This window comes from Lagenorhynchus albirostris, chromosome 4 (genome assembly GCF_949774975.1).
Source record: "Lagenorhynchus albirostris chromosome 4, mLagAlb1.1, whole genome shotgun sequence".
Lineage (NCBI taxonomy): Eukaryota > Metazoa > Chordata > Mammalia > Artiodactyla > Delphinidae > Lagenorhynchus > Lagenorhynchus albirostris.
Genome location: NC_083098.1, coordinates 21,906,580 through 21,922,525, shown reverse-complemented (window position 1 = coordinate 21,922,525; position 15,946 = coordinate 21,906,580). Strand labels below are relative to the sequence as shown.

Genomic DNA, 15,946 nt, shown 5'->3' with positions numbered 1-15,946 from the left:
TGTATGCATGTTTTCTTTTCTATGCATCTAAGCTCTTGTCTTTAATATTTCCTTCTCTATTTTCTTAGGTTTGTTTTGTACTTCTTCATCAAACTCCTTGAGATGATTGCTTTGTCTTTAATTTTTAAGCACTTCTTTTCTAATATATACATTTAAAGCTATAATTACTAACTTTAATGAGCATGCACGCACACACACAGAGGAATGATTTGCAGCTGTAAAAAAAATATGGAAGCTATGTATTAATATAAAAATAGATCTATGATACACTGTGAAGCCAAGAAAAACATACTGCAGTAAAGTATGAATTATTCCTATCCTTTCTAAGAACGGGGGTGAGGTGGGGATGGTAGCTTCTTTTCTGGCCTCATAATCAATTGTTCTTATCCAATAACATCTTAAATAGGTAATTAGTGGATGAGTTAAAGTCACAAAAATAAAAAAAAATTTCTGTATATTCTGATTTACTCTATAGGAACATGACTAAAGGATTAAATAAGAAAAGTATTATTTCATGAACATAAATGACTTAAATAAGGGATGAGGAAGATGGGAAGCGAGAGGTATTAACAGAAAGGCTTATAACAATTTCAACATGTTTTTATTTGCTCACAACATTCCAAACAAAATGACATCCCATTTCAACTATTGCTTTTACATAAGAAGTTAATTGCTTTATCCAAAGTAGACAAAAATCTATTTCTTTAAGTTGCCAACCAGCACTCTTTCCCCCAGGGAAAGCTACTGCTTAAATATTTTTTGAATACTTTGTTTAACAAAAACATAGACTCACCCTATAACAGTAATGCAGTAGTTGGGTCTTACCTGCACTACATTTAACATTTTTCTTATCGAAAGCTGAAGCCAGGAAAAAAAAAAACAAAAACAACTCACTCACGATTTTTCTCAGATTTTTACCAATTCCCTTAATCTTCATTAAAAAAAAATTACTCTGTGGAGAGATTCATAAATATGAAATGGAAACTAAGCCTCCCCAGAAGTTGGGTGGACCATTTATCCTGAGAAAATAGCTGCTGGTCCCCAATCATTAATTCAAGAAGGATAATAAACATTATTGCCCTCCAATTTCTTCTCTTCTGTGTCAAGATAACATGTAATCTCTTTTGCTCTGGCAATGAGCACTCCACTTTCACACTCATGTAATGCTTCTCTCCTTAGGGCAAATCTTTGACCAAGTTCTATTTCACTGAATGCAAAGGGGAGAAACAGCACATAAACAATTACGAACACTGGAATAAAAATGAAGAGTACATGTATTTCGCATAGAAAAATACATACAAATCCAAGTTGCTCTTAAAATAGAAAAAAATCAGGACGGGCATTTTTAAGAAAAAGATTCTGTTTTCTAAATTGTAAATGGTGCCGGTAAGACACTGATTTTTATATCTAACTATATCACCATATTTATATATAGAAAGCGGTTGGTCTAGGTTTGCTGATATCCCCTGATTTCTCTCAATTCTTTAGAGATTGTCTTTCAGAACATGTTTAAACTGCAACCATTTTAATTATATTTTTAGACTATTCTTATCACTGGTTCACTCTTCAATCTGGCACATACAAAAATTCATTTCAGCACTGATTCACTTTTTTGATGCTAAAACAAACAATTTTCCTGCTACTTCAATTCTATCACTACTTTGGTATTTTATTATTATAGAAACAGGTAAGATTCTAAATACGGATTTTCAGACTACCTAAAATTCTAACATACATATGTTGAAAGCAAGGAAAAGTAGGAAGGCAGACACAATTATCATATTTTTCTTTTCATGTATGTCATTATCACATGAAAGTCAGAAGGCTCATGTTACATTCTAATTTACAACTGATGACACTTAGCTTGGCTTTCAAACTAGCAAACCGCAGAATCTGTTGGTGGCTTTTGGACCAATTTGCTACAGAATTATCTGAAATGGTTACAGATTATTTTAAGCAAAAACAGAACAATGCATTATACAAACAGAGGTGGACTTAAATAATATATTATTGAACAAAGTTTCTAATAACATTTTAAAAACATTATTAAAAAGCTTGTTTTACTCCCTAGAAGGGGAAAAACTTAATTACTTGAAAAGTTTCCTCTTCCATACTTGAATCATTCTTTTATTAAGCATACAGACAAAGGTTTAAATCAGTTCAAGACCTCATCTGTTAAAAGATGAAAATATAAAGGTAAACATTTTCTAAAACTAAAAGACTAACAATTGCTTTCCATGTAATGATAAACACCTTGATAAAATGAACTTTAATGGTTAATACCTGATCCTTATCTCCCAGAGCTCTGGCTGGATGATAAAGCATAGAAAACATTTAAAGAAGTTAAGATACTTCCAAGGTTGAGAAGTCTCCTATAAGAAACCAGGTTTAAAATTCCTATAATACTGAAAAGCGTTTCGCCACTATTATAATAAAATGAGCCCAATTTTTAAGTTTTATCTTGTTGAGAAAAGAATTTTAATGCATGCACTTTTAATGTATGTGCTAGACAACACTGCATCTGTTATTTTCCAATTGCTTATTTTTTTTAACCACTCTTCTCTTTGGCAAGTTTAAAGAGAGAGGTTTGTCAATAGACATAAACAAATACTTGAAAGTTTCAGGTCTTGCTATATCACATAAAAGCCAGTCCTTAAACACTTGATATATACCATTTTAAAGCTGTGCTAACTATCCTCATGTTTTAGATTAAATTACGTGTTTAATAGGCTGCTTTCTGTAGGATTTAGGGAGAATCTGGTAATCAGATGAACCTATCTTTAAACTTTTAGTTTTGCTATGAGTACAAATGTCTAAAACACACAGAGAAGAAATCGTTCCTGTTAGAATCTCATCACTATATAATCCTTGACAGCACTTGCTGCTCTCCTGAGATTTTCGGAGAATAAAGCTATACAAAAAGCACAGTCATCATCCTTAGGCTACTTTAGAATCCCACAGACTGTTAACTCAATGAATACCCACGAAGTCCATACATCATTATCTAGAAACACTGTGGAGTCAAAGCAAAGAGAAGCAAGACTTAACAGTAAGTAAAATAAACCAACGATGTTTAACTGAGATGTTTAAAAGCTTTGTTTTTCTCTTGTTAAAACTCAAAGACAGCTTTATTGAAATAGCACCTGTTCTTTGAGTATAATCAAGATTTTCTTAGCAAATGCATCTCTTTTCATAAACATACATCCATACAGAAGCTTCATGAAAGGCCCTCATACCAAGCACTAACTACAAGTTCTCTCTAACTGATAAAAAGCAAATACTGAAGATGAGAAAATGTCTTTAAGCTTTAAAATTCCACTGTGATATTTCAGTGTGGTATTTAAAAACAAAAAAGCTAATCACTAATACTGTCATTCCCTCATTACCTGTTACATGACATAATCAGAGAAACCGAAAAGGCCATAATTCTTCGTCATCTCTGACTTATCTATATGCTCCTTTTGCTCCTATGAGGCAACGGTATGACGTGTGATTGAAATGCAAACAAAGAAAACCATGAAGAACGAATCTCTCTGTTAATTAACCTACAAATAAAATAAGGCAAAGAAAATTAAAAAACAATCATTTCCAGACTAAAAAACAAAAAATCTTAGGAGCTCTGAAAAGATACCAACTTGATAGCTACAATACATAAACATGAAAACTGGTTTTTACACATTTTAATCAATCAAGTTAATAAAAATACCTGATTTGTACTTTTACACTAAATGGGTTAAGTCCCAAGTTCCAAACTGTAGCTCACATGACTCTACAGAGGGGATCTTTGGAAGGATAAGGTACCTTTGGAGGACAGTGTATAAACAAGTGTAAACATACACTGATTGTCTACTAGCTTTCTTAAATAGAATTTCTGAAACATTTTTGTAGGAAATTATATATATAAGGAGTGTAAATGATCAGATAATTTCTATTACAACATATAAATTCTGTTGTGTGTGCAAAATGTGGTAGAAATAGAAGATACTACGGATGATTCATATTTTTAAAGTAAGTGATACATTACAATCCAGTAAGAGTCCTTTAATCTTTTCATGAAACTTCTCTCTGTACACGTTGAAATACATAATACTTTCTGGCTTTTCTTCAAACCAAAACTTGTCAAATTCATACACAAGATAACCTGCAGTTAAAAAGAAACCATAAGTACAGTGCTCAATAGTGAAATCACATCCAACCATCTCATTTTAAAAGTATATCCTAATCCATATTAGGATTCAATGATCAGAAACCATCTTAAACTACTAGAAACCTGAGGAACTTTATAAGAAATATTTTTGTATGTTCAAAATAAATATCACTTTCAATAAGATACTTAGAGTACATATACTCTTTGTTGCAAAAAAAATCAACAAAATGCCTCAAATTTAAGAGAGGCTGTCAAAAGATACCTTGAGAATAGGAAAAAAAGGTTATCCCCAGAGACCCCTGAAACAGGAAAATGAAAGTACAAGAAAATGGATAAAGTATAGAAAAGCTGTTTTCTACTTGATTTATAAATCTAAGTTATTTCTGCTTTTTTCAATGAACTATCATATCAGCACCTTCCCTTTTAGTAAAGAATACATGAACTCGAAATAGGCTTAATATTTTTGTTTTTCAATATCCTTATTACAGTAGCCAAATTCACACTCAAAATGTTAAAAATATTTCAGATAGGGCTTCCCTGGTGGCGCAGTGGTTGGAAGTCCGCCTGCCGATGCAGGGGACACGGGTTCATGCCCCGGTCAGGGAGGATCCCACGTGCCGCGGAGCAGCAGGGCCCGTGAGCCATGGCCGCTGAGCCTGTGCGTCCAGAGCCTGTGCTCCGCAACGGGAGAGGCCGCGGCAGTGAGAGGCCCGGGTACCGCAAAAAAAAAATTCAGATAAATGTGTAAACAGACATATTTACAACAACAAAAAAATGCGAATTTAAAACCGCTCCTAAACCCTATTTGGATTCAACCAAATGTATCTATTTAATTATTTAACAGATGCTTCTATAGTCCTCGCCATGTGCTCATTCACTCTCATAGCAATCCTATGATGCAGTACTGTTATTCCCATTTTTCTGTAGAGGAAATGGAAGTGCAGAGAAGTTAAATGACTTGCCCAAATCACATAGTTTGCAGGCGGTCTCTATTATGTTGTAAATTAGACTTTGTTTCCACCAGAATCTCATTTCCCCTTCTTAAAAGCTATTCAAGAAGGGACAGAAGTGACTTATTTCAGATAAATGGAGGGGGATAAAGCCAGTGACTTTACATAAAAGGGTGGCTAGGCTATCATAATTGCCTAGTATGAAATAAACGTAAATTCAATTTTAAAACATTAGTCATAAAGCAAACATTAACAGGTAAGAACCATGACACTTCAACACTGAAACAGCACTTCATAAGAAGGTCCACTGAAGAAAGATTTCAGATTAATCCCTTCATATATGATAAAACAGATTTTTGTCAACCAGGATATGGGACAAATCAAAGAATAAGGCCTCTTTGAGCAGACGGACACCATCTGCTTCCTGTTCCCAAAAGACAAGCTGAGAATGGTAATCTTATAACTATTTTTAACTAATATTTTAAGTCTTTCTTTCATTCAAAATTTATTTTGTGTATACATTAGCACAAAAGTACATCTACAGAAATTACTCATCCATATATAAACTGAGTCTGTGTTCTCCAGCACCCTACCCCCAGTATCCTGATAGGGGTGTGCAATCAAAAACGTTGGAGATTAATGTTCTAGGTAGTATGAAAAGTCAGACATCCATCTAAATTTTATAGAATACAACTTGTTTTCGTATTTCTGGCTATCAGGTTTTAGCTGTTTACCATTCCTTTAAATTGCTTTCATTACCTATTCAAATGACTGTATAGTCTAGAACAAACTGCTCAAGAGTAAAATACTAGAAATTTCTTGCTTCAGAGTGAGGTCGTTATAATGTAAACTGGTGTCAGAAAAAGACTGACTCAAAAAACTGAGACTGTAGTGGCTAAGTTGATTTAATGAGACATGAGGAAACTGCAAGATACCGAAATTCTAGGATGCTGGCAGGGCCGTACATGGCATAAGACTCCTAAAGCTTGCCATGAGGTGATGGAAAAGAGTTGTTTCCATAAAGCACCCCTATTGCCCTTTTGACTCTAGGAGTTTAGAACACCAGACTCAAGAGAAACACCATAAACAATTTCTAAACTTACAATTCCCTGTATGCTTCTACTGCCCCTAACCAAAGCTGCAGGGACGCTTGAGGTTTTCCCATAGGGATTAAAAACAGGAGAACCACAGGAACGGGGATTAACTGTAAACGGGTATGAGGGATCTTACTGGGGTGACAAAAATGTCCTACAACTGGATTATGGTGATGGTTGTACAACTCAGTAAATGTACTAAAACTCATTGCATTGTACACTTAAAATAGGTAAATTTTATGGTATATAAATTATACCTCAATGAAGCTCTTACTAGTCATAACTTTTTGGTTGTAAATTTGAGGAGTTATTTTTTTGGAACCACCAAACCAATGGTCAGTGACTTCCCAGGATGACAGTGACTGTGTGCTTACACGTTAAATGCACAAAAGGTGACAGCAGAGCTAAGGAGCTAAATTACCACTCACTGCTTCCGCCTTGCCCAAGGAGAACCACAACAGCAAAACAGCAGGAGAGACAAGGGGGAAAGGGGAGATGGACACAGATCACAGGAAAAGAAAAATTATCTCTTTATATAGTTCTGTCTTTTAGATAGAAACTACTATCTTGGAACTGATTCGTACGAATGAATTGGGCTCAGTCCCCCAACCAAAAAAGGTAGGTATGTTTAAAAAATAAGGTTTCACATTATTTTCTAGTCAGAATACGCCCCTTCCTAGAAAAGTAGAGCCTTAATTAAGACATGAAACTTTATTGGTAAAGGGTATGAAAATCAATTTTGAGGGGGAAACTTCTGCGTAAAAGGTGGATATACGTATGTGTGTGTGTGTTTGCTTTAAATGTTTCAAGAAATTTGAAAAACATAAGCTTCATTGTTTTCCTGATGATCCACATCTCCATGGATAGGACTGATAGAAACAAGGCAACTAAGAAGGTCCTATAATGACTTTTCCACCTCACATATTACTTTGATGCTCTTCCTGGTCAGGAGCCAAACAAGATGCTGGTGTTGAGGGCACTGGAAGCAACAGTATCCAAAGATGCTCCAGCTACCCCTCTGCAGGGGAAAACAATACTGCACAGAGGTCATTTTGTACTGCTTTCCTACCTGTCACTCTCCTGTATTTATTTAAATATGGTAAAATGCTTGATTGGGGGGAGGGAGTTTTTTGGTTGTTTCTTTTTATATTTGTTTTATGTTCAACAGGCACCACTACACAACCATCTATTTCATACAGAAAACAAATATCTGGAGGCAGTCAGCAAAGTCCCAGGAGTTTAGGCACTATGCTCAAAGTCAATGAGAGATGTAGGAGAGGAAATCAAATCAGACTGGTGGGGGGAAAAAACAGTTCCTCAGCAACAAGATGAAAGAAAATGACTAGATTTTCATGTTAAATAACTATACCTTCAATGTGGAGATTTGGAAGAGGGTCATCACTGAAAAACTAGGGAAAAGGCTATTACAGTAACGTAGTAACAAAGGACTGATGTCGTGCAGTTACAATGGGATAGGAAAAAGTAGACAAGTGCAAGAGAAATTTAAGAAGTAGAGAAACCTGGAATTAGGGAGTAAGTAAACACGGGAGGTTGTGGGAAAGAGAGACCTGGATGACTCCTTCAAGAATGGAGTTGAAGAAGTTATGATTTGGACACTTATTATCTAAGTAGTTTCCTATATGCTAGTTTCCTATGTCCTATCTAAAGACACAAAAAGATCAAGAAAAAATAGAGTATGAAGCCAAGCTAGAGTTGAATTCTTTGCTTCTGAGCAATAGCTTCAGAAGATGGGTTCATTCAATTAAACCTTCAGCGTTCAACTATCACAATAAAAGTTAATGGAACAGCGGTGATATGACTGCTTTAGGAACAGTTATTTAATACCCCAACCTAACACAAGCAAACCTGGCCTTGAAATAAAAGGTGTGTGTGTGTGTGTGTGTGTGTGTGTGTGTGTGTGTGTGTGTGTGTGAAAGGTTCCTTTAAATTTCCTTACAAGAGCAACCAAATGATCTGTCCTTGACTCAACAGCATTCACTAACCAGTATCCAAGAAGAAAAATTCACTTTATAGTTGACTGGAAAACCAATGTCTACAGAAAAACTGTGTAAATCCTACATTTGCATACATGTCAAAAATTGCCTCACTGAATTTTTTAAATCAGCAAATATATAAACTGAAGCACAAGATACTCTTGGATACCCATCTTCCATTATCTTCCTGTTTTTGAAAGACTCTAAATAGTAAAATGACAAGTATAAGTTACATATTTGATAAAGGTATTATATACAATACTTTCCTAAGGATTAAAAAATTCTCTTAGAAATTTCTACTTTTAACTCATTTCAATACTCACAATAAAACTGGTGAAAGTGTTCCATTGTTGGTATACCAGGAACAAAGTTGTAGAGGTGAAACTTCAAAGCTTCACTCTTCAGCAAGCTATAAGCCATCTCTGTAAGATTGATTCCAACTATTGCATAAGAATACCTATGTCAGAAACATTACCAGTTATCCCAGCTAGCCAAAATAGCTCATAAAGTAAATTTTAAATTATGCAAGGAATTAGGAAAAAGTAACTTTGATCCATTTCTAACACTGTATTGATTTTACAAAAATTTCTACATATTAATTTTTATTCTTTAGAGGCTGTTGATTTTCTGGATATTATCTAAGATATGAAAACAAAGCTCTGGCCACGTGAATATCTAAAACCAAAATCATTTAAAAAAAATTAAAAAGAGTACTACATACACCCTCATTGATTTCCAAAATATACTGAGTAATCTGATATTTTCTCCTCCATTATCAGGGTATTTATTTTTATGATGTAATGGTGTTATAATGCTTTTTCAAAGATAGGTATCATTATAAGAATAATGATAAAGCTAATAATATGATGTCAACTTGCATTTCACTTCACAAGTTTCAAAGCTATTTCTCACTTTCTTATTCCCATTTCAAAGCCATTTCCTATATTCTTTTTTTTTTTTTTTTTTTTTTTTTTGCGGTATGCGGGCCTCTCACTGTTGTGGCCTCTCCCCTTGCGGAGCACAGGCTCCGGACGCGCAGGCTCAGCGGCCATGGCTCACGGGCCCAGCCGCTCCGCGGCATGTGGGATCCTCCCGGACCAGGGCACGAACCCGTATCCCCTGCATCGGCAGGCGGACTCTCAACCACCACGCCACCAGGGAAGCCCCATTTCCTATATTCTTATTTTCAAATCTATCTCTCAGAAAATGTTTATAAGGTCCTTATCTCCATTTTATAGATAAACTATACCTTGTGATAAAAATATATTGAATTACATACAGAATTGGTTTATGATCTCATTTAGCCATAAAATAATATATCATGCAATATTCTTTATGAAGTTCTTATTAACTAGAATAATCTAATTTTTAAAAACACCCGGAAATACTTTCAATTCAAGAGCTTATGGTTTCTTTAACATATCCAGCTTACCCTAACTTTGGATGATTTGAACGTGAAAGAATCTGATGAGCTTCACTGGTATAATTTTCACTGAAATACCTGAAAAAGTTTAAGAAAAATAATGAAATTAACATGTCATTCAAATTGAAGATATCCAGAAGCAATTTTAAAAGCTACTGTCAAAGTGACAGTCTTACTGCCAAAAGCATCCCAATCTCCATCTAAAGTCACTGCAGTGACTCCGAGATGCTTCTGAATCAAAACTTAATTCTGAGCTATCAGGCCTATCTAGTACAGGACATGAGCCCTTTGCTAGACTTTGAAGTATTTTGACAAATAAATGATCTAACAAGAGACTTTTATCTACTTTAAAAGAAAATCTAGAGTTCTGATTATTTGTTTGTTCTAAATTTTCTATAAAGTAGTCATTGTGTACCTGTTAGGACACGTCCTTTCACCTGAGCTCATTCCTTCTGTTGCAACTTGAGTCTATATTGCTTAACGCCACTGTCAATGCAATCAGAAGAAAGTCAATAGCCTTCCTTTTGCACTAAAAAAAACCGCTCCTTGATTAGTGGTGTAACTAAAATACTGGCCACAAAACAGAAGTATTAGCAGGTACAACAGAGAAATATATAAAGGTTCATAAATACTGTTGGCTTGTACTAATGCAACCTCTTCAAGTTCTTAAAGATAGGGACCAAATCTATTCAAACTTTGGATCACCCCATAATGCACTGATACTCATACACATATGATGACTGGCTGGATGTTTATGTAAGGATAAGAAGTAGAAGAAAAAATGGATTTCCATGGTTTATTTAAATTTTAGAAGGCACAGTCATTGACATTTTCATAAAGCATAGAAATTTCTAACCAAATGTCCCTCTATTTTTCCTTCTGTAAATTAATACTACAGACTTCCATTTTTCTTCATTGGCTCTAATTTTCAACCCATTTTAACAGGGATTGTTAATTTAGAAGTTCATGAATGAATGATCATTCATGAAGAAAGGGGGATCCATGAATCACTTTAAATTATTCATACATTTTCTGTGTGCACATTTTCTGGGGAGAGAATATACAAAACTCTCATTTGGTTCTCAAAGGGATCTGTAAATCCCCAAACAGAAAAAAGTCCTGTTTTAGTGCAATGCTTTCTTTACATGTTCTAATTTTCTACTTTATCTGGAGGCAGGCTCTAAAATGCCCTTAGTAGACTATTTATATTTCTTTCTTTTTGCATGATACTCAATACAATTCAGTATTATATTAGTATTTCAATAATCAAGCTACTTTTAAAATATTCAATCTGTAACACAGAGAAACTTTTAACTTCCTTGCTGAACTTACCTAGGAAACCCCTATGTAAACAGTATCTAAGGAAAATAAGCATCTATGTAATAAGGAGACCTATTCCTTACAATAATCTGCACTGACTTACTTCCCTTCTTTCCTTCCTTCCTTCTCCTTTCTTCCTTCCTGCCTTCTCTCCCTTCCTACATATATTTTTCGCCTTAGCTTGTATATTTTACCTTTCTGCTTCTATTTCCTCATTTATTCAGATTTTTCCAGTCTCTCTTCAATTCATGTTCTGTAAAATATCCTTTTTATTTTATACCTGCCTGAGCATTCATTTACCTAAAACATCGTTATCTATCAAACTACCAGCTGTCCTTCAAAGCAACAAAATATTTCAAGAGATTTGATGACAGAGGCCAAGAAATTTTTAAAATTCATTACATAAAGGTATTCGAACAGCTTGCCTGCTTCCTGACTGTATCTTTATTTTGATCCTGAAGAGTTATAGCTCCATACACAGGACAACAAACATAATTAGAGAGAAATTAGAGCTAATTTTATGTTTTCAAGCATCTCTAGTACATCAATGGCAATCAAATAATTAATATATCTGAATCTTGGTCATTTTTCAAATTAGTAGATACTAGCTCTAAATAGAGTAAAAATATCTGCAAATCATTTAAAGGTCTATCAGAACTCCTTACCACAGTCTTGAATCAAATTCTATTAAATTATTTAAATTTTAAGCTAAATTAAATTATCTTCTGGCAAATGCTGAAAAATCTTGATTTCTGAGGAAATGAACCAAAAGAAAGCTTACTCAGCAAAAGTTAAGAAAGGAAGCATCAGAAGAATGTGTGTGTGTCTAATTAAGTTTCAATTATCTGTGTAGTTTACAAGTACCAAGAAAAAAGATGGTCTTTAAACGCTAAAAACAAAAGATCCATGTGTTCTGAACAATAATGAATTTTAAAGTATTTCATAATTTTTCCAAGTGAAAACAAACTGCATTTATTCTAATTAAATTCCCCAAATGGAAGTTTCTATTTATCAAAGTGGAAAATTGGAAATCTCATTTTCTGTAATTATTATTATTATTCAGACAACGGTGTTTTATCTTTGAAAAGTAGCTGCATGGAAAACTTTCATGCTCATACAATTTAGGTACTACAGAAAATGAAATACTTTTGTAACTGGAAAAAATTGTAGATATTGAAGCCCTACTGTTATCTTCTATTTTCCCCCCAAACGGCCTTATCCATATTGACCTAGATACCTTTTCTGAATATTAACATAAATTAGCTCAGTTTCAGGACTAATTTTTCACAGTAACAATTATCCAAACTTTCTTAATGGTTAGTGTTCCCATTCTAGGCATTTTACAGTCTATAAATCACAATTCAAGGACAGACACAAACACTAGATTATCTTCATTTGCATATTCATATTCATATTAATCTTCCAGTTTACTTTCTATAATAGTTTTGGCTATCAATTCTGATTTTAGTTACATATTTTGAGATTTCATACATGTGCCCAAGCATAAATATTAAAGAAGAAAAACAAGAGACAGTTCATATATAGGCTCTGAAAAGTCAGGGATTTAAATTACTTGTCACAGATGGCAAAGAAGTGTTTAGAGGCTTTATCATTATCTTATCTGGTTAAACCTCCTAAAATGAAGTCAGAGAGCCAAGAGAGAACAGGCAAGAGGATAAAGAGAGTAAGAAGAGAGTACACACAGTTCCTTAAAAGGTATCAGAAAGGCGGTCAGGAAGAGAAAGAAAGAGGCAAGTATTGGGAAGTAAAGAAATCACACACATGCACGCGTGTGTGCGTGCACACATGCACACACACACACACACACGGTATATGGCTTATGTATTCATATTGTTGCCAGCGCATTAGTAAATACCTTTAGCATAGCAGTTATTAAAATTCAGAGATAGTATAAAACTAGATTGATTCTCACTAAAATTTAACAAGATTAGAGATTACATGTAATTTCATTTAGAGAATTAAAGAGAGTTTATTTTCACTTACACAAGATTGATTAATCCAAGTATTCCCATGCCTCTGAAGTCTGTTTTGGGATCATCACCCTGGAAACCAATGTCAGCCCACTGCTTGGAGATTCTAGCCTTCAATTTTTTCGTGGGCATTAGAAGATTCCAAAGCTGTACAAACATGCTTCCATATTACAAATAATAGTGATGCTCGTAATTTACCAAGACATTTTTCTTCTCATAGCTGATATACTGGTAAGTCGAATGCTTTTAATTAAACAACTTTTGTAGACAAATCATAGGCTCAACAAAGACTATATTTAGAGAACTTTTCAATTAGCCTAAAAAATGTAGCATACTTATTCCAATTTAAGACATACAAAGAACAGTAGACTTTGAAAAGGTAACAAATACACAGAAATCGAAAACAATGAGATGTCTTTACTTACTAAGTAATACATATATACCAGAATTAGTAAACTGCTTCCTTGAGAAGAACACAGTGCCAGGCACTTGGCCCTTGCCTCAAACACTATATACTTAAGTAGGCTCTATTCTAATGGTGGGTGATTATCCTTAATCAGAAGGAAAATAAGTCTGAGATAGGGAGGGAATCATGGAGAAATAACACTGATAGGATTAAAACCTATATGATCATTATTTTACAAATTTTCATAGTTTTAAAAGAAAAAGAATATGACTTGGTTGTAAGTAAATATATGCCTTAAGATTGAGGATTTAAGAACAACTATCACATATTGGATAGCAACAAACCAATTAGTGCAAAATAAAGTTTAAAAAATGTAATCAGTCATTTTCTAAATTCAACACCACAAGTCATCAGACAAAAGAGACTTAACAAAAGTTGATAAGAAAGTTTGTGAAAATTGGCAAAACAGTAATACTTGCTTTTTTTTTTTTTTCCCCACTTCACTACCATTTCAGGCACTGCTGAGTAAAGGACTCCTAATGAAAGGAGTATCCTGTTACCTAGAATGAAATGTGAAGACTTTGTGACCTTACTGTAAGACAGGGTCAGCACTCTGGCCCTGAAGTGAATCCCATCATTAGACTGGGTTTTATCTGGTCCCTTCTCTCATTTACTCACACATGCACCTGCTCACCTTAGCCTCTCTCCATGAGCTCAGCAAGGGTTTGATTATGCCAAGGATGAGGCCTCAGTGATGTGGTGAGAGACAAGGTAAGACCACTAAAACTCAAAATTCAGCATGCATAAATATCATCAAATTTCGGGGTTCCACCCCTGAAGATTCTGATTTCGTAGGCAAAGGTGGAACCTTGGATTCTCAATATTAAACACTGGTTAACTTTAGTGAAGGTGGCTCTTGGACTGTACTTAAAGAAACACAGATCTCCTTAGCCCCTTACCCTGCTGAGCATGTGTGAGGCTGGGTGATTCACTGCCAGCAACTGGCTCTTCACCTCTGAATGAGTTTCATGATGAATCACCAAGTTGAAAATTCCCTTGACTCAAATGCTAGGACGTGGGTCTTACCCCTTCTCTAAAGGGAAGGTATTGTATAGAGAGGGTCTGAAGTTAAGGGAATAATGATGACGAGGAAGCTATAAAGAGGTCAACCCTTAGTGAGTGCCAGGCACTGTGCTAACACTTGAAACATAAAAATTCAACCCGCAGCAACAGTCCTTTGAGTGGTTTTATTATCCTCACTGACAAAATCAAGTTTTATTTTTAAAATTAGGTGAAGTGTATATTTATCTCCTCCTGAAAACAAGTTTTGTTGTTTTTAAACTTGTCTCTTACTGTTACTTGAATACTCTCAATGTCTGTTTCTTTCCACTGCACTTTTAGTTTATAACAGACTCCTAACACCAGGTGCCATGTGCTATTTTCCCTAACTATAACCATTTAAAAATATAATTAGAATAGGTGAAGTGGATGGGCAGCTGATTCAGCTCTATTTCAGAATTGATCTTTCTAAAGCAAATGACTTCATCTCCTCTAGGCCTTAGAACTAACCTCATCCCTACAATAAAGGTACTAGATCGGATGATCTGGAAAGCTTACTCCAGGCCTGATATTCTGGAATTTCAGCATCTCACTGGCCTCATGCATTTTTACTTCAGAAATAAGAAATAGGAAGGTCCTAAGTAAATTTCTTTACTCTCTTAATTTTTAAATCTATTGTGGCAATATTTGGCACATTTCGTAAATCCCAAAAGATCTGACATAATAATCTGAAAAGGGACATCTATGTTCATAATTCAAGAGTAAGCTGAAAAAATGCCTAATTTATGTGAGGATTTATATAAAAAGTAGGGGGAAAAAATGTGAAGCTTGTGGACTCATACTTCTCAGTTGAAAAGATCTCCCTTTATAAGTTTATAATTTATTTCAGAATTAAAAGCATTAAAATAAAATTTGAATCTATTTCATTGATGCCTATCAGGAAATTATAAAAATAGTTAACTAAAAATCTTTCACCAATATAATAAAATTCTCTGAGAGGCAAAGAAATCAGATGGCTGTGTAAGCCTCCAGATTCTCCACACAGGCCTTACTGGCTCAAGCCTGATTTATTTTCCAGTGTAACTCCAAATACAGAACACCAAAACTTACCTTGAGAAGCAGCTTTTCATGTTGCAGGTTATCAGAATCATATGGTTTTTTTCTCACACTTTCTACATCCAAATAGAGCTGTTTATAACCAGATATCTGTAGTAAGCATGCCTTCATACAGATTTTAAAACTGAAAATGATAAAAGTTATTATTTTAAAAACAACCTTTTTATTTTAAAAAGTTATTATTATAAAAAAAATTTTTATCACAATAAAGTAATGCCTTCCATAGCTTGTGGTTCATATGTCTATTTAGAAAGCATTCCCTAGCTTTTGGTTTAATACAAGAAGCATCAAGAGCCTCTGTAAACACAAAACATTATACAAAGTATCATGCAAGATGTGACAGAACAGGGCCTACAAAGAGGGCAAGACAGGTAGGAACGGCAAACTTCCAAAACTGCAAACTTTGTAAATCCTTGATTCGTTCACTTCTTTCCATGTTTTCTCTG

At 34.4% G+C, this 15,946-nt stretch overlaps 1 protein-coding gene across 4 annotated transcripts in view; it reads right to left on the bottom strand.

Annotated features, from left to right (window-relative positions):
• Positions 1-579: 579 nt before the first annotated feature.
• The window catches only part of ELMOD2 (ELMO domain containing 2), a 29,272-nt gene continuing 13,905 nt past the window's right edge, over positions 580-15,946 (bottom strand). For 3 of the 4 annotated variants that reach the window (XM_060147676.1, XM_060147677.1, XM_060147679.1), the window contains 5 exons: positions 15,495-15,624; positions 12,933-13,066; positions 9,618-9,686; positions 8,509-8,642; positions 580-4,141 (listed from right to left, as the gene is read on the bottom strand). In XM_060147676.1, the coding sequence (XP_060003659.1) occupies positions 3,996-4,141; positions 8,509-8,642; positions 9,618-9,686; positions 12,933-13,066; positions 15,495-15,624 (613 nt within the window). In that variant the 3' untranslated portion in view covers positions 580-3,995. The remainder of the gene's footprint in view (positions 4,142-8,508; positions 8,643-9,617; positions 9,687-12,932; positions 13,067-15,494; positions 15,625-15,946) is intronic. The other variant, XM_060147678.1, reaches the window with a different exon arrangement.